This window comes from Arvicola amphibius, chromosome 6 (assembly GCF_903992535.2).
Source record: "Arvicola amphibius chromosome 6, mArvAmp1.2, whole genome shotgun sequence".
NCBI lineage: Eukaryota > Metazoa > Chordata > Mammalia > Rodentia > Cricetidae > Arvicola > Arvicola amphibius.
The window spans coordinates 40,079,386-40,097,078 of record NC_052052.2 but is presented as its reverse complement, the minus strand read 5'-3'; the positions used below and the strand labels follow the sequence as shown (position 1 = coordinate 40,097,078).

General features: G+C 50.2%; 1 protein-coding gene across 2 annotated transcripts in view; it reads left to right on the top strand.

Moving 5' to 3' along the window:
* The first annotated feature begins 417 nt into the window (after window positions 1-417).
* The window catches only part of Slc1a7 (solute carrier family 1 member 7), a 44,153-nt gene continuing 26,877 nt past the window's right edge, over window positions 418-17,693 (top strand). The window contains exons 1-2 of one of the 2 annotated variants that reach the window (XM_038333939.1): window positions 418-582; window positions 10,034-10,113. In XM_038333939.1, coding sequence (XP_038189867.1) covers window positions 418-582; window positions 10,034-10,113 — 245 coding nt within the window. The remainder of the gene's footprint in view (window positions 583-10,033; window positions 10,114-17,693) is intronic. The other variant, XM_038333940.1, reaches the window with a different exon arrangement.

The window sequence follows — 17,693 nt, the reverse complement described above, 5'->3', positions numbered from 1 at the left end:
ATGTTCATACGACAAGGTGCTCCTGGGTACAGCCGCCAGATGCCCATCCAACACTTCCATCACTTACTGAGGTTGGCAGTGACTGGCACCTCACCGCTGTGTTTCCACATCTTTCTGGAATGAGGTGGGCTGATGCACCTCTGCTTCCTCTCATGGTGTCTGGTCCCCTGCCCTCTTCAAGAGGAGTATTTGGCTCTGAGGACTGGACACACGGACCACATGGCCTGCTCTAATTTCTCAGGCCCTAATCTGCTCCCGGCTCCTAATGATGCAGCTGGTAATAGGATTGTGGCTTCCCCTCTGAGTGGCTGCCTGGACCATGGCTGCAAGGCTGGTGATAGGTGCTTAGGACTCTGTTTATCCGTGAGTGGAGAGGCTTGTGCCTTCAGCCCAGACCTGGGCTACATTCTACAGCGCATGGAATGGTGCCAACCACCTGGGCTGAGCATGGCGCTGGGCGCTGTCCTGGCTCGAGGACGGGTGGTGTGTAGGCGCAATGGGCTACTCATCCTGTCCGTGCTGTCTGTCATCGTGGGCTGCCTCCTCGGCTTCTTCCTCAGGACCCAGCGCCTCTCACCACAGGTCAGGCCCCCAGGGTGTGTGGGGTTCCTAGTGTCGTTACAGGAGGTGAGCTAGGTTGCCTCTCTGGGCCCCAGTGGTCCTATCTATATCGTGTGAGAAAGACCCGCTAGTGTGAAAGGTCAGTAAAATGGCCGTCAAAGTGGCAACAAGGCCAGCCCAGTAAGGTGGCCAGGGGGCAAAGACATACCGCGGGATTGAGAGCAGGGTGGGGAGACCAGGAGTCTTCAGAGAACACCCCCTATAGGTCCTCCACAACCAGGAATCCAGGATGGGTTTCCTATGCATCAGGATCAGCAGGATAAGGCTCAAGGGTGCGTGAAGCAGGAGCAAGGCAGCAAGCCTTTGGAGGGGGTTGGAACATACAGCGAGAGCAAGGGGCTGGAGTTAGGGACCAAGAACTGGATGGTTCCCGTCACCAGACACGGGCTTCAGACAGCTGTGCAGAGCCGTGGAGAGAAGAGAGAAGGGACAATTCTACATCCCTGGGCTGAGCGGAACAGGGGGTGATAGCGGGCCAGACGGGAGCAGCTGCAAGGGCAGCGAGTGACAAGTGACACTGGGCTGAAGGGGAAGGTGTGAGAGTGGAGCTCCTGCAGGGGAGACTTCAGGCAGGGTGGCCGACGGGAAGCGGGAGGCAGAAGAAGGTGGGAAGCGGGAGGCAGAAGGTGAAGCAGATAGGCGGCTGTGTAAACGCATCATCTGGGAAGATCTTTCTGTGGATTGAGGATAGCGCTGTGATGCTATATAAGACATCACAGATGCCTGTTCCAACAAGGAAGACGCAGCTCAGGACCGCGGAGACAGGTGTGCAGACCTCCTGCCGGAGAGACAAGCCTGAGCACCACACAGGACAGCTGGGGTTCGGGGTTCACAGCCTGGGCACAGAGGGACAGAGGGCAGGAAACGGCTAAGGGGAGAGAGGCAGTGCAGACACGGGATCAGATACTGAGAAGAGGGAAGGAGGGATCGGATCCGCTCTTGAGGGGCTTGAGGGTGAGGGGTTCTGTCTAGACCCACCTAGTGAGATTTTGGTTATGACTGCACCATGGAGACTCACTGAGGAGGGCTGAGGGGTCAGTCTTCAGGCAGGTCTGTCAGTGGGCTCCTGAGGATCCCAGAACCCACGGATCCTTCAGTCTCCTGATACCTCACACCATCTCTGAAGCTGGAGCCAGGCTTCAGACTCAGACTCACATCTTCCATTAAAGGGAAGATGCCCCACCCCTGGTATCCAAGCAACCCTGCTCACCACCTGAAGCTATTTAGGAAGAAGCACTGACTCTAGAAACACAGGTTGTTACAATCTTATGGGGGCCATAGGGTTCATGCTGTGGTTTGAATGTAATTGGCCCCATAAGCTCATAGGGAGTGGCACTATTAGGAGGTGTGGCTTTGTTTGAATAGGTATAGCCTTGTTGGGGGAAGTGTGTCACTGTGGGGGTGGAATTTGAGGTCTCATATATGCCCAAGCCACATCCAGTGCTTCAGACCACTTCCGGTTGCCTTCTGATCAAAATGTAGCCAGCACCCTGTCTGCCTGCATGCCACCATGCTCCTTACTAGGATGATAATGGATTGACCCTCTGAACTGTACACCAGCCCCAGTTAAATGTCTTCCTTATAAGAGTTGCTGTGGTCATGGTGTCTCTTCACAGCAATAGAACCCCTAACTAAGACAGCAGTTGGTACCAGGGACTGGGGTATTGCTGGGATAGGCCTGACCCTGTTTTTATTTGGAGGAATTTGACTTTGTTACTTTAGGTTAGGAAAGCAGTAGATTCATTCCATTGGCAGAGGAAATCTCAAAACAGCCTAGTACTGACTGTTGTGTGGTTGTGAGTGGTAACTCTAATGAAGATTTATAATGAAAAGGAGCAAGCTGAGCAAATAAAAATACAAAATGTACAGATTGAGAAAAGGGGGCACCAGGAAGTGGAATGGAGCTAAATCCTGTGTTCGAGGAGACAAACGGATTAAGAAATGGAATAAAAGGAGTGGATTCCACCTACGGTGGCTGGGCTAGGTCCTCTCTCCTCTTTGGCCTCACTGTCCTTATCTGTGGGGCAAAGGGAGCATCAGTATCTTCCAAAAATGTTAAAGGAGTGAATATCCACAGCGCCTGGCAGACAGAAAGCACTGAGCGCCATTTTGTCCCCTCTCTTGTCTCCCTGGTAAAGTCCGTCCGTGCCGGTTAGCTAATCTTGACCACTCTGATTTAAAATCACCATGGTAACACACGTCTGGGGAAGAATCAGAGGCTGTCTGCAGAAACATTTAACTGAAGAGAGAAGACACCTTGAATGTGGAGGCACTATCCCACAGGTGGGGGTGCAGGTTAAATAACAGGAGAAGGCATACTGAACACCAGCACCCTCCCTGCTTCCTGACCCTTCACCGTGAGCAGCTGCCTCATGTGCTTGCTTTGGTGCCTTCCCTGCGAATGGCTGGATCTTTTCTGCCTGTGAGGTGAAACAAACTCTCCAGCCCATGGCCCAGGCACTCTCCCATGGCCCCAACACTCTCCCGTGGCCCCGACATTCTCCCGTGGCCCCAGCACTCTCCCGTGGCCCCAGCACTCTCCCGTGGCCCCAGCACTCTCCCGTGGCCCCAGCACTCTCCTGTGGCCCCAGCACTCTCCTGTGGCCCTGACATTCTCCCGTGGCCCCAGCACTCTCCCATGGCCCCAGCACTCTCCTGTGGCCCCAGCACTCTCCCGTGGCCCCGACACTCTTCAATCTGCACTCAGGTTCTGAAGCAGCAACGATCTATGTCCTGCAGGAAGATTATTCTGGGAAGACAAATTGGACGGCTGACTAGTAAAAGCTGGATCCTCTAGGGCCTCCTGCGTCAGAGCTGCCCCATCTGCTTGGGCGTGCAGATGTGTTCAGGTCTAGACTAACCTGCCAGACACTGAAGGAGGCATAGATGGAGAACAGTTATTTGGCAGCAAGTGGCTTCTCTAGAGCACTGTCCTATGAAAGCCAGGGTTTTTCTGTTTGGTCTCTTTGCCTGTGACTCAGACAGCAAACCCTTCCAACTGTTTGAACTTACGCAAGAGGCAGAAATCATAAAAAATTTGGAAAATGGTAGAATGTTCTATTTGTGAAATGAAACTCACAGAATTAATGTGATTTTACTTTTGGATGCAAATAATTCATTTAAAAAGTAGGAGACATTTTGAGACTTCCATTTACGGTGCGAGGGTTTATAATTGTGTCCATTTCCTTTCCTTCCTATAAGTTTGATAAAATTTTAAAAATCATTGCATTTATTTTGTTTGTATGTGTGTGTGCATAGGGAGGCATTTGCAACCACACACATGCACACACACACACACCCCACAGTGCACATGTGGAAGTCAGAGGACAACTTGTGGGAGTCAGTTCTCACCTCCAGGAATGGAACTTAAAGGACAGTCGGCTTGGCAGCAAGCCCCTTTACCCGCTGAGCCATCTTGTCCGTCCTGGTGGAATATTTTCAAGGACATAAACTATCCAAACCAAAGAGAACATAGAGTCATTGAGAAAGAAAACTCTGGTTAGACAGTATGGGAAGTGGGTGGAGCTGGATAGCCCCTTCTATTAGAGCCCAACAGGCTGGCATGCTAGCTCATAGGAGCAAAAACTGAGTAGCTTCTTTCACGGGACTCCAAAGGGCTCTGATATGGAAGGCAGAGCAGGGATGAAGCCAAGAGTTGAGAGCAGGCCTTAAGCACCAGAGCTCTTCCAAGCTACATGGTCAGAGGACTCTTCTCTCTACGGTGTCTAACTCTGGCCTGCCCAGGGTCCAGAGAAGCTTGCCTCGGGACATCAGGCCCACCTGTGTGAGGTGAGAAAGGAGCAGTGGGGAGGTCCATGCTTGAAGCGATCTGTAGACACTGGCATCCTAGGTGCAGCCTCCCCAGTAGAACTCTGGTACAGCTGGAAGCCGGGCTTAGGCACAGGCTTCTTGTTGGAGCCTCACAAAAGACCCATGAATTCTCAGAGAAAAGAGGCTCTCGTCCCCTCCCTGCAGGTTGCACCCACCGCTCTGCCCTGAGCAAGCCCAGAAGCTTCCCACTCCACACTTAGCTGCGAGAGGAAATGTGGGGTGAGCTGCGCATGTCCAAACCTGAGACAAATGACGAGCAAAAGGGTCTCTGGAGACTCTTAAAATCCTTTTTTAGGGCTGGGCGTGGTGGCACACACCTTTCACCCCAGTGCTTGGGAAGCAGAGACTGGCAAATCTCTGAGTTCAAGTCCAGCCTCGTCTGTATATCAAGTTCCAGGCCAGCCAGAGCTAGAGTGAGGCCCTTTCTCAGAAAATTCATTTCTTAAGATCTTTGGAGACACAAGAGAGCATAATTATCATAAACAGAATGGGGGCTGTCAGGATGGCTCAGCAGGGGTAGGAGCTTGCTGTCAAGCCCAAGGACTTGAGTTCAATCCCCAGAACCCACGCAAAGGAAGGAGAGAACCAGTTCCTGAAAGTTGTCTTGACCTCCGTATGCATGCTGTATGTAGCACATGTGTACACACAAGTAAATGAACAAATGCAATTTTTAAAAACTGGGATGTAGGGGTAGTAGTATAGCGTAGTATTACCGTGCGCTTAGTGTACACAAAGTCATAGGTTACAGTCCCAGTGGCACACACATCAAACAATAGCAGCAGCAGATTGGATGTTGACTTTGTTTAGTTTCTATTGCTGTGATAAACACCACAACCGAGAGCAACCTGTGGAGGCAAAGGTTTATTTCAGCTCACAGCTGTAGTCCACCAGGAAGGGCAGTCAGGGCGGGAGCTCAGGGCAGGAGCTGGAGGCAGGAACTGAAGCAGAGGCCAAAGAGGAGTGCAGCTCACTGGCCTGCTCAGCCAGCTTTCTTATAGAGCCCAGGACCCCTGCCCAGGGGTTGCACCACCCACACCTGGGCCCTCCGCCCTCCCGTACCGATCATTCATCAAGAAAATCTCTCCATAGACTTGGCTAATATCTGACACACCAAGACCAAGTTCTCAGCACAAAGGAGATGTATTTGCCCCGGAGGGTTAAAGGCCAGGAAATAAGAGACAAAGACAAAGGAGATTGAGGATGAGGGAGAAGGGAACAAGAGAAAAGGAAGAAGCAGAGTAGGACTAAGGACTGCTTTTGGATAGAGAGGAGACAGATGTGGCACATCGGAAAATGGCAGTTTATAAGGGGGAACCTCTGTGTTAGCATGAGGTGTTTAATTTTGATTGGGCAGGTTGATTAGGATGGCCAAAGGGGGGGTGTTGATTGCTGTACTTCAATACTTTGATAGCTGGACCTTGGTGGTCAGCCTCAGGAGGAGGAAATGGCCAAGTATCAGAATAGACCTTAGGGGCTAGCTTCAGGAAAGCAATCTAAGGGTTTGTAGCAAGACAGAGGGAAGGGGGGAGGGGATGGCAAGGCCGCTCCCATGTGTGCCAGACTCTGCCTCCTAGGGCCCTTCTTTCTCAACTGAGGTTTTCCTTCCTAGATGACCCTGGATTGTGCCAACAACACAGGTGCTAAAAAGAGGGATCAATCAAGAATTAAAAAAAAAAGAGTATTTGAAATTTTAAAAAACAAGAATCAATATCAAAATATCAGCATCTGGGAAGGAGGTATAGACATCTGACAAATTAGACCAAAGGATGAAATATGAAAAAGAAGAATGTCCAACAAAGATGGAGAGAAAATGTGCAGCAAAGATGAGAAAGCTTCCCGGAGTGACAGGTACAGAACGAGAAAGACAGGAAGATCTTACCCTACACAGACCCATGCTGTGAAGTTACAGGAGAATGGAGAAAAATAGATGAGCCCCAAGAGTAACGCGAATTTTAATTGGTGGTAATAATAATAATAATAATAAAATATTAGGGGGTGAAAGCTGAAAGATCAGAGAAGCAGAGCAGCCAGCCACTAGTTCTTACCTCTGTGAAATCCTCAGACCAAATGGAGTATCTTGTCTCTATAAATCCCTGGACTGAATGCCTTGAGCTTTGGTCTCCTCCTGGCTTATATTTCTCTCTCCATCCAGCCATATCCCTTCCTGTCTAGGCCTCCCTAGTGTTCGGATTAAAGGTGTGTGACTCCCAAGTATTGGGATTAAAGGTGTGAGCCACCACTGCCTGGCTCTGTTTCTCTTTGAGACTTGATCAGTCTAGTGTAGCTCAGGGTGGCCTTGAACTCACAGAGCTCTGTCTGCCTCTGCCTCCTTAGTGCTAGCATTAAAGGTGTGTGCCACCACTGCCTGGACTCTATGGCTAACTAATAGCTGGCTGCACGCTCTGATCCTAAGGCAAGCGTTATTTGTTATAGCATGAACATTTAAGTGATACTAAGGGGATAAGACAAGGCTCCTGTAGGAAATAGGAACTGACTGGTAGTTTCTGGATAAGCATCCCTTCAGAGGAAGAAGGAGGTCAACCCGACAGTTCAGCAGGAAGAGGTGCTTGCTGCATCCGCCTGGGAACAAGTTTGACCCCAGGAACCCACATAAAGGTGGAGGCAGAGATCCAGCTCTACAAAGCTATCTGCTGGCCTATGTTCCCACACATGCACGACACACACGCACACACAACATGCACACACACTACTAATAAAATAAATTCAAAACCAGAAAATGACATTGTTTTCCAGTAAAAATCTCAAATACAACCAGATTGTTGCTAGAGGGAAGGGTAGGCCTGAGGCAATTTAACTGAAGGACTTGGAAGTTGCTCTCTGCATCTTTCCTGAGGAAGCTGCCAAAAGAGATGGCTCCACCAAAATAAGGAGATAAACAAATGCCGCCAGAAACACTGGCTCCTATGCAGGATAAAGCCCATAAGGAAAGCCAAGAGGCCGCAATAGCGGCTGGGTCTTGAGACTCTCCCCCAACCCCCTCCCCCACACACACAGGAAGGTGGAAAGCTGCGGGCCTGAAGTCCAGATGAGATAAAAGGGAGCGGATCGGCTTCTGTTGTAGGGAATGCTTGCTTTGATGTTTTCATAGATAAAAACATTTGGAAGAAATTAGTGAGAAGCTCAAGGAAAAGAAAGCAAATAAAAAAAAAAAAACAGTCAATTATTGGTGCCGGAGAATTGTCTGTATTCTGTCAATCATGTTTTGGACAGAAACCCCCACAAGCCCGCCATTCATCCTACTACAAATTATGAATTTCAGGAACAAAATGTAAGCTGTATAAGTAGCAGGGTGTGGTTGCAAGGATGTCCCTTGGCTCAGCAGTGAACAGCATTTGATGATAAAGATATTGTTAACCGTTGGGCCTGTGAGTTGGCTGGACAGGTAAAATTTTAACCTGAGCAAGTGAATTTTATTCCCAGAACCCATGGTGGAAGGAGAGAAGTGACTTCAAGTGGTCCTCTGACTGACTACCACATACATGTCATCATACACACACACACACACACACACACACACACACACACATGCAAGCATGCACATGCACACAAACACAATGCAAAAAAATTAGAGAAAACAGCTAGGCAAGAGCCCAGGTTTGATCTCCAGTACTACATACACACAAAGATACAGACATGTTACATGATGAGCGTACTTTTGTGGAATTTTTCTGGCACATTGGAAATGGTAGCATAGTGGACCTAAGAAACCCAACTCTCTCTCTTGCATGTCACTAGGTGGGACATCACCTCCTCTGCCCGGTCAGCATCCTGTCTGGGATGTGGGTGGGTTAGATGGGATCTATCTAGCACCACAATCCTATGCCTTGGGGCTTTTCAAGGCATCAGACTACTAACAAGCCATTATGTCTGGCTTTGTTTTTATTTGCTTTTTTCATTGAGACAAGGTCTCACTATGAAGCCCTAGCTGGCCTGGAACTTACTATATAGACCAGTCTGGCCTGGAACTCAGAGATCTGTCTGCCTAGGCTCTCAAATCTGGGATTACAGGTATGTTGGCCACTATTTTGACTTGGCACTAGTTTTTGAGGTGGTGTCAGGTGCCAAAATGTAACTCGGATGGTGTCTGAGATCCTTCAGCCTCTGCCACCCACATCCTCCCTCTCTGGAATAAGAATCCCAGCCAAGGATTGCCAGAAACAGAAACGTGAAGTCAAGCTGTAGAAACAGTACTCCAGTTCTGTTAGAATTTCAGACAAGTTGTTTTGTAGAAGAAGCAAAGGACAGAATTCCCCTATCATCTGGAAGGCATGCTCAGCTGTTCATGGCAGTCCTGCAGCTGGGTTCCTCGCCTGTGAAACTGCCAGTGGGAAGCAACTTGTGGCCAGGGTTGGGAGGGGTTAAGCCCAGGCCCTGACAGCTCTAATGAGCTAGGCTCAGCCTCACCCTCAATAGATCAATTAAAGGAACAAGTGATAGCCAAAGGCAGAAAATGAAGGTTTAATCCATGTGACCACATTGGGAAGTGGATCAGAGAGGCCAGAGGCCTCTGGAACCATGTTCACAGTCCTAGCACGAAGATTTAAGATTAACTAGATGGCCAGAGGTACCCAGGGCTAAGGGGTCCTGGCTGTGTTCCCACCATCACTGACCCATCATTGTCTTGGCTCCTTTCTCTTCCACAAGGTTGTCTGATAAGTAATCAGAATTGTAGGAAATCTCTCCACGGAGACAAGTTCTTTTTCTGGCTGGCACTAGACTTCAGCCTTTTTCTCCCAATGTGAGACTCTTGGGGAAGTTGCAGTTCCTTAGGGTATAGTGTCCTGATGGTATGATAGCCAAAGGGAGGAACATATGTGTCTTTTTAGAATGTCTTAATTTCTACCAGGGTGGTTACGAGATATCTACACTAGGAGATGGTGGCTATGAACGGCCCAACGAAGGTCCTTTACATAGAGTGGGGCCTCTGTCTCCAAAGTCAGTACTTCTCGGGGGTAAGCTAGCAGAAGGGATCTTACTGACTTATGAGAAGGCTGTGGTTTATTTGTCAATCTCTTCATTAACTAGACTGGGACATTTTCTGGGGCAGGAACCTAGCTTAATCCATTTTGGGGACCCCAAAGTGATGCTTGGCCTAGTGTGGGTTGCAGAGACAGCAGGCCCTGCGCCCCTGCCACTTACTCTCTGGTGGATGGAGCAGGCTTTACACCATGGACAATGGGTAAACGGTGCTAATGGGGAAAGCTGCACCAGGCGAGGTGCTAGGTGCTCATGCGAGGTGCTAAGCGCTCATGCGAGGTGCTAAGCGCCCACAGAGTCTCTCAACTGAGCCTCCCAACGACTCCATGAAGTAATTATTATCCTCCTATTGGAGATAAAGAATCCCAGAGGGCCAAGACCATCAGGTTGGTTATGAAGGAGAAGCTTACCAGGATCCAGGCTGTTTGGCTCTAAACCAGCTTCTTCTCACTGGTCCCTGATGTTCAGGTGCCAGACAGGAGTGTGCAGACAGGACAGACAATGATGCATTGAAGATGGCGAGGAAGCAAGCAATTTGGAGTCTGTACTGTCTGCTCTGACCCAGATCTTGCTGTGTTTCCAGGAGATTAGTTACCTCCAGTTCCCTGGCGAGCTGTTGATGAGGATGCTGAAGATGCTGATCCTGCCACTGGTGGTCTCCAGGTGAGAGAGGGGAGGGGGAGGGCACAGGGCGCTGACTGGTGGTCTCCAGGTGAGAGGAGGGGAGAGGGAGGGCACAGGGTTCTGGCCGGTTCTTATGAGGTAGAGACAATGCTTCCAACCAGTCCCCCAGTCAGCTGCTTCTCCCTTCAGAAGGCTTCCCTGATTCCTCAACCCACACCAAGTATTGCCGCATCCTTTTATGCAAGCTTTTGTCATCACTGCGGCAAAAACTCCCAAGAAAATCGACTTGAGGAAGGAAGGGTTTTTCCCTCACCATTTCAGAGGTCTTGGTCCGCGGACACTGTGTCCAAGGTGAGCAGAGCATCATGGGACAGAGCATGTGTAGATAAGAGCTGCTTAGCCTGCGGCACCTGAACCACAGAGGGAGAGTACGGGAGGAGCTGGTGTCCCAGTGTCATCAAGAGCATACCACCAGTGACTGGTCCCAACACCTCAGTAAGTTAAGGACCCATCAGTGAGTGAGCTCAGAGCTCCTGACCTCCTTCCCAAAGATCCCCACCCCCAAACGTGCTGCGCTGGGACTAAACCTTCAATACATGATCTTGGAGGGACACATCAAATAAAAAACTGTATCCACCTAAATCTCAGCACCCCCGAAAGCAGTGTACCCCAATTCTCCTAAGTTCCCACAGGCTGTTAACCAATTGCCTGATGCCTCTGCAATGGATGATCTGCAGAATCTGAAGTTAGTGTCACCAACTAGAGATTTTACCCAGCACTGAGCGTCCCCCCCACTCTCTGCTGTCAGTAAATGGCCCCTGCAGCTGCCTAGCACGGTGGCTCTTTCCTTGCCCAACACCAGACTGTCGACAGCTTGAGCTGACTATCTCCCAATACAAAGTAGAATACAGGCACAGAGCTCTGTCTTCCTCATCTGAACCCATAGAAACCCTGCTTGTCCCCACACAGCCGCCTCTCCCCCGATCCAGTGGCCAGAGCAGTCTGAGGAAGCCTCATCTCATGTCTCATCATTGCCAGTCCTGTGAGCCTTTGGTCCCTGATCAGACCAGACCCTTGCCTAGCTTGGGGACTCTACACACGCTGGTCCTTCCGCCTGGTGTCCTCCTTTGTCTCGGTAAATCATAGACCCCCCCCCCCCCACTAACCCTCCCCACCGTCCTTGCTAGATCCATTCTGCTCTCGCTCCACCGGGACACTTACTGTTCCTTGTTATTCTGTGTGTGTTCACTTGTTGGCTTGTCCCTTTATCTTCCCAAGGGCTGCAATCTTAGAATACTTGTCTAATGAGTCAGCGGCTCTACCACAGTTGGCACTCCTGCGCATGCCTGCTGGGTGCCCAGCCCTGATGGGTACTGCAGACCCAGAACTTAGTCTCTGAACTCAAGTTGCTTTCGGACTTTGGGTACAGCTGGCCAGGGAAACCCAGTTCCCCAGCAGCTAGGGAATGAATCAGGATTCCTTCTGGGTGGCTTTGGGTCCCTTTGCTGTGCCTCTACTGTCCTTGTTGCCTGAGCGGTTAGTCAGGACATAGACAGCACACACAGCAGACCCTGTAGTCATGTTGGATTTCCCACCCTGCCCTTGTCACTTGGCTCAAGAAGATCCTATTTGGAAGCCCGTGGCCTTATGCATAGTTCTGCCCCCCATCATATGGCCTGGGGTAAGCCACCCTTCCCCATTCTGTGATCCCAGTGACAGGTGTCTATCTGTCCAGCCCTCCAGCTCCTTACTCTCCCCACTAGACCTGAACCCTCCTCCTGGCTGGGACTGGAATGCTGTCTTAACTTGAGAAAAGCCAGTGTGTTCGTGTTTCCTTTGTCTATTATATAGTTAGAACCGGTGCAGAGCAAGCGTGCCACCGAGAAATGGACATGCTCTAACGTTTCCTACCAACAGAGAATTAAACCTTTGTGGGGGAAAATGACATATTGCTTTTTTGATTTTTTTTCCTGGTCTAGAGCTCAAAGCCAGGGTCTCACAAATGCTAAGCAAGTTGTTACCACTGAGCCACATCCAAGTCCAGAATGATGTATTTCTGATTTCCCCAGCCTATTAGTCCTGAGCCTGCCCTCTTCAGTTCTTACACAAGACTGTCGTCTGTGCTCCATTTACCACTGTGCCCTGAGCCATCAGCCTGAGCTGGCATTCCTGCCCTGCGCACCACTCTCAGGTGGTTGCAGGCACAGTGAGTCAGATGCCAGGCTTAGCCTGGACTAAACTCCACCAGAACTGACAAGGGACTCGAGGCAGTGTGAGCTTTTGAAGCCTCATGAGTGTTCCGATGTTTTCTTTAAAAACCCAATTGTCTCAGGGTCCAGCCCTCAGCTGGGTAGCTAAAGAGCTTGGCTTGAGGGCTGCTGCACCTCCATCCCAGGGCTCCTGGCTGTGCCCCAGGAGCCACTGGCTTTCTGTAGCATCTGCCTTAGGGAAGCGGAGGGCACAGCCAGCTCCAGTGAGATGCCAGGGCCTGGAACCATGCTGACCACCTAGCCCTTGCTAGGCATGCCACACGTCCTTGGGTCTCCCACCTTCACTTACACTGCCCCGAGACCCTCCTCTTTATTTAAAGTCTCACCTGCATTCACACTCCCGCTCCTGTCTGAAATCCTCCTGGGCTCCTTATTTGTTGATAGTGATGGGTGATGGCCTGTGTCTTCCTCCTGTCACATTTGTGACCCTGAATGTGTCAGACCACCAGGTAAATGAATTCTCAGTCACATCTGACATGCCTCATTCTGGGATCTGGGTGCCTTTGTAAAGCTCCATGGTGACAACATGCAAGCAAACCTTCCTCCCTGCAATGGCCACTTAGCCCAGCCGGGAGGGACTCCTGGGTGGTGCTTTTCCATTAAAGGGGTTGGTATGCTAGGCCCTGGGAGGACTGGACTGGGCATGTTTCTCCTGTCTTTCACACTGACTTCTACCTGGTACTCTTGATCCAAGAGACTGGAGAGAGGCGTGACAATGACATTGAACACTGACTTGGAGGGCCTCACGGGGAGGGGATAGAGCAGGGAGGGTCAGTCAGAGTAGGGTGAGGCCTGTGGGGCTTGGTTGGCGTCCAGCTCAGCCGTTCTTCCACAATCTGTATCTTTTAATTCCTGGACCTCCTCGTTCAGAATCTCCTCCAACCTAGCCCGGGTGAATGCAGCCTGCCCTTAGCTCTCTGTGGCTGTGGGAATCACAGTGAGGGAGGGGTGGGTGAAGCTGGGATCCTGCAAAGGGTTCCAGGAAGAAGCAGGACCTTTGGGATCCCTCCCTAGATGTGTGTGTCCCTCAACAGTTATTTATCGGAGGGGAGGGGAAGCACATGCCCTTGAGTATGTGTGGAGGTCACAGGACAGCTTGTGGAAGTCCCCTCCTTCCAGAATGTAGATTCCAGGGATAAAACTCAGGCTGCCAGGCTTGGTGTCAACCACCGTTAGTCCCTGGACCATTTCACTGGCTCTAGGTGGGTGTGGGAGCCTGAGCAGCATCTATCTGCAAGACGGGACAATCACCTGTTCATGGGGCTGCTGGGAGAAGGCATAAGATCAGGCACAGCCCTGCGCATGATGGGCATTGCATATTTATCGCTAACTTATTAAAGAGTCTCCGAAGTCTAGGTATTTCACAAAGCCTTTACCTCCGTTCCTGCTGTCAGGGGTCATAGCACCGACAACACACACAGCACCTCCCCTGGGAAGTTCTCCTTGACAGAGACACTGATGCAGCCGTCCATACAGTTCTGAACCTCCCAAGTGGCACACCCATGTCTCTTGGGTCTCATCGTGATTCCGTCACGGCACCCTGAACCACTCTTCTTCATGCTTCATGACTTCTCAGAGCTATTGCTTCTTGTTTCCCTCTGCTCTCACGATCCTACATCCAGCAACCTCCACCAGCGCCCCACCCTTTGCGCTAGGTTGCAAATCGACCAACTTCTCTGGAAGCTGGGAGAACAAATTGGGGTCTTCAGCCTCCTTTGTGTGTTATTTCCAAAGTCCAAGTCTGACAAGGTCCCTCATCTCTGTGTCTCACGCCGTCCCAGTGTAGGGTCAGCTGGGCCTCTTCTCATCTGGGCGCTCTCCTGTGGAAAAACCACTTCCAAGCTCTCTCAAGTTATGGAGAGAAAAAGTTGATTCCCTGAGGGCCCAGCTTCTATTGTTTTTGTTTGCTTGTTTGTAGCTTGTCTCTCTCTCTCTCTCTCTCTCTCTCTCTCTCTCTCTCTCTCTCTCTCTCTGTGTGTGTGTGTGTGTGTGTGTGTGTTATTGCTTTGAGACATGGTCTTCTCTAATTCAAGCTGACCTCAGATTTAGTATGTGACCCAGGGGGACTTTGAACTTCTGACCCTTTTGCTTCCACTTCCTATGCGCTGAGATTATCGGCCTTTGCCACCTCACCAAGCACTGGGGATTAAACCCAGAGCTTCGGACATGCTAGGTTGGCACTCTCCAATTGAGGTACAAACAACCCCAAGGGTCAGCTTCTTGATGGCTGCCCTCTGTCCTCAGCCACCTGCAACCCCTGGCTTCCTGCGCCCTTCGCAGATGGTTCACAACTTGACTTCAACTTTCTCAAGACTGGGCAGAAGACCTCCCTCTCATCCTCTAAGGCAAAGTCACATGTGATATGCCCATGAATAGCACATGATCATGATCTATGGTCATGAGTGTTATATCCCATGCTCATGCATGTTATATGTTACATGGTCATGAATGTTCGACCCCATGCTCATGCGTATTATGTTATATGGTCATGAATGTTCGACCCCATGCTCATGCGTGTTATGTGTTATATGGTCATGAATGTTCGACCCCATGCTCATGCGTGTTATATGTTACATGGTCATGAATGTTCGACCCCATGCTCATGCGTGTTATGTGTTATATGGTCATGAATGTTCGACCCCATGCTCATGCGTGTTATGTGTTATATGGTCACGGGTGTGTTACAGCCCGTCACTTTTGTCACGCTTGTTAAAGACAGGTCACACTCAGGCGAGAGGACTGATGGACAGGGACAGGGCCCTAGGAGGTCACCTTCGGGAGTATCTACATTTTTCCTCTTCTCCTCCAGCTTCCTTCTTTATCTTCTAGTGCAGCAGAGTCATGGCCTTTGTGTTTCAAAGTCACCTCCACTCATGCTGTCCCTTCAGTGAGGCTGGATTGGGTGAGGCTGTTCAGATTCTGTTCTTCCAGAAATTTCCTCTGAAGTAGTACAGCAGCTTTGCCATAGACACAGAGCAATACGTGGCTCTCGTTGCCCAGTCAGACTCTGGGACATAGTAGGTACCTAATAATAATAACGCCCACCACTAGTAAAGAGGCATGGAGAAGCAGTGGGGGGCGGAGATCAGGGCAAGTTTCATGGCCAGCATTAGAACTGAGTCCTGAGGGAGGTTAAGAGTTGTCTTTTATTTATATTGTTATTCATGATTATTTTGGAGTCAAGTTGCATAAATTCCATGCTAGCCTCAAACTTTTGATCCTCCTGACTCTACCTCCCAAATGCTGGGATTCCAGGTGTCTTGCTTTATTATCGTTGTTAAAATGTTTGTCTTTCCTCCTCATAGCAAATTCACCAGCTCCACAGTAAGGCCCTCAGGTAATTGGTTCAGAAGCCTGGCATTGCCCAGGGTAACTTAGGTCAGTCCACTGATAGAGCAAGAGATGACCAAACACCTAGGTGCCAATGCATTCCTCTGTAGATGTGAACACACGACGAGGGGGTGGGGGAGCGGGACAGAGTCATGACCTCTGGCCAGAGTGTTTCCTGTGGAGGCTCACTGTGTGTCGGGATCACCTTGTGGTTAATATGTTTGCTGGTGGGACAATTTTGTTACTTAATTGTACAACCAGAGTGACTCCAGGCTTTCTGTGTTCTGTGTCTGAGGCGCCACTGGTCTCTGCTATAGGCCTATCTTGCATGTATTTATCTGGAGTGAATTCAATTCTGTGTTCCTCGAAGGCAGGAGCTCCCCTTCCCACACTGAAGTGGCCCTCCAAGGGAACCTCACTCGGCTCCCAGCAACCTCCACGTTCCCGAGTCCCTCCAAACCCCAGCAGTTCTGCCCTCCTGGTGCCCCTGAGGCCTGGAGAGGGGTTATTCTTGGTGATGTCCACGCGCATGCTGACTGCCATATCTGACGCTCATCCAATGAAAGAGCAAGACTGGAGCCTTGCCGAGTGAACCTCAGCAGAGCTAGACCTCATTAACAGCCGAGGCAAGTTTAGTCGGGGTTGGTTTGCGCCTTATTTACTGACCGGAAAACTCAGTTCAGGCTGAAACCCAGGGTCTTGCTCTTGAGACCTCCTCCACTGCAGAGGCCAAGGTCAGCTTATGCCACTCAGAAGAAGCTCCAGGTATCTCAGAGGGGTTGTAGGGCTGGCCAGCCATTAGCACTGAGGGTCTGGGTCTTTCTGCGTAGTGTCTCCATGAATTGCAGGACCCATGAAGTACAGAAGATATATGTCCCTGCTCCAGCCACAGAGATACTGTCACCTCTTCCATAAGTCACCCCTGAGCACTCATTCTTCATTGTTCCTCAGGCTCCTCAGCATGTCCTAAGATTAGCACCCTAGGGTTGAGCCTTAGTCTCCTTTCCCTTCTCTGGTTCTGCCGAGAGCCTTTGCTGCCAGCTGACTTTGTAGGCTCCCTGGTTTACACTTCAGTGACAAGGAACGGGGTTCAGAGCTTTAGTCTTTCCTTGCAGAGGGTCCTTGAGCCTCTATTGCAAATTGGTGCATCTTTCTACAACTCTATAGATCTTCCATCTAGCCACAAAGGGTCCCTCTTCCCCTGGGCAGCAAGCCCTTTCTTGCCACTGGGGAGAGTTTTCCCAAAATGAAGCTGGCAGCAAGGGGACCCCCCCCAAGGCCCATCTCTATTACTGAGTGTTGGCATCTCATACAAAGTTGAAAATTTCTGCATCACATGACAATGGTGTCTGGTGGGCAGAATCTGCTACAGCACGATCCTTAACTTACGTCAGGTTCTCACCCAAGGGTGGTACTTAGGTGGACGTCACGTAGTTTGCTGTTCTCAGCTCTCCTCTGCAGTTCTACCCATCCCTGATTCCTTTCACGTATGCCCCTGGGACCCAGAAGCCATCTTTTCCCACTTTCTCCCAACAAGGATGCTTGTTGCTGTAATATCCTCTTCCTTTAGAATTCACAGACCAACAGAAAAAGAAAAACAAAACCCCACAGCTTTCTGTTCCTTTAAGTTCTTGGAGAATACCTTCCTGTTTCTTCCATGAAAACAAATCTGCCTCCTGCTTGTTTTGGTTTTCACTCAACAAAACGTCCTAGGAGTTTCCACTCTGTGCCCGTGCCTTGGGGCTCTTCTTCCACTGGGGGCTGCAGCTGGGCCCTTTTCCAGTCACTGCTTCCTGTGGTGCTCTGAGACACACCACTGGGGCATTTCTGCACCTGGGGCTCTAGAGTTATCTCAAGTTAAGTTGTTTCCAGCATTCCCAGCCTCTGCCATAAAACAGACCCAGCAAATATGCAAACTTCCAAGGCAGATGGGTGTGTGTATGTGGCCCATTGCGGCTCTACTGGGGCTGACTTTGGGATGTTAACAGTGCCTTGCTATCACACGTCCACAGACAAGAG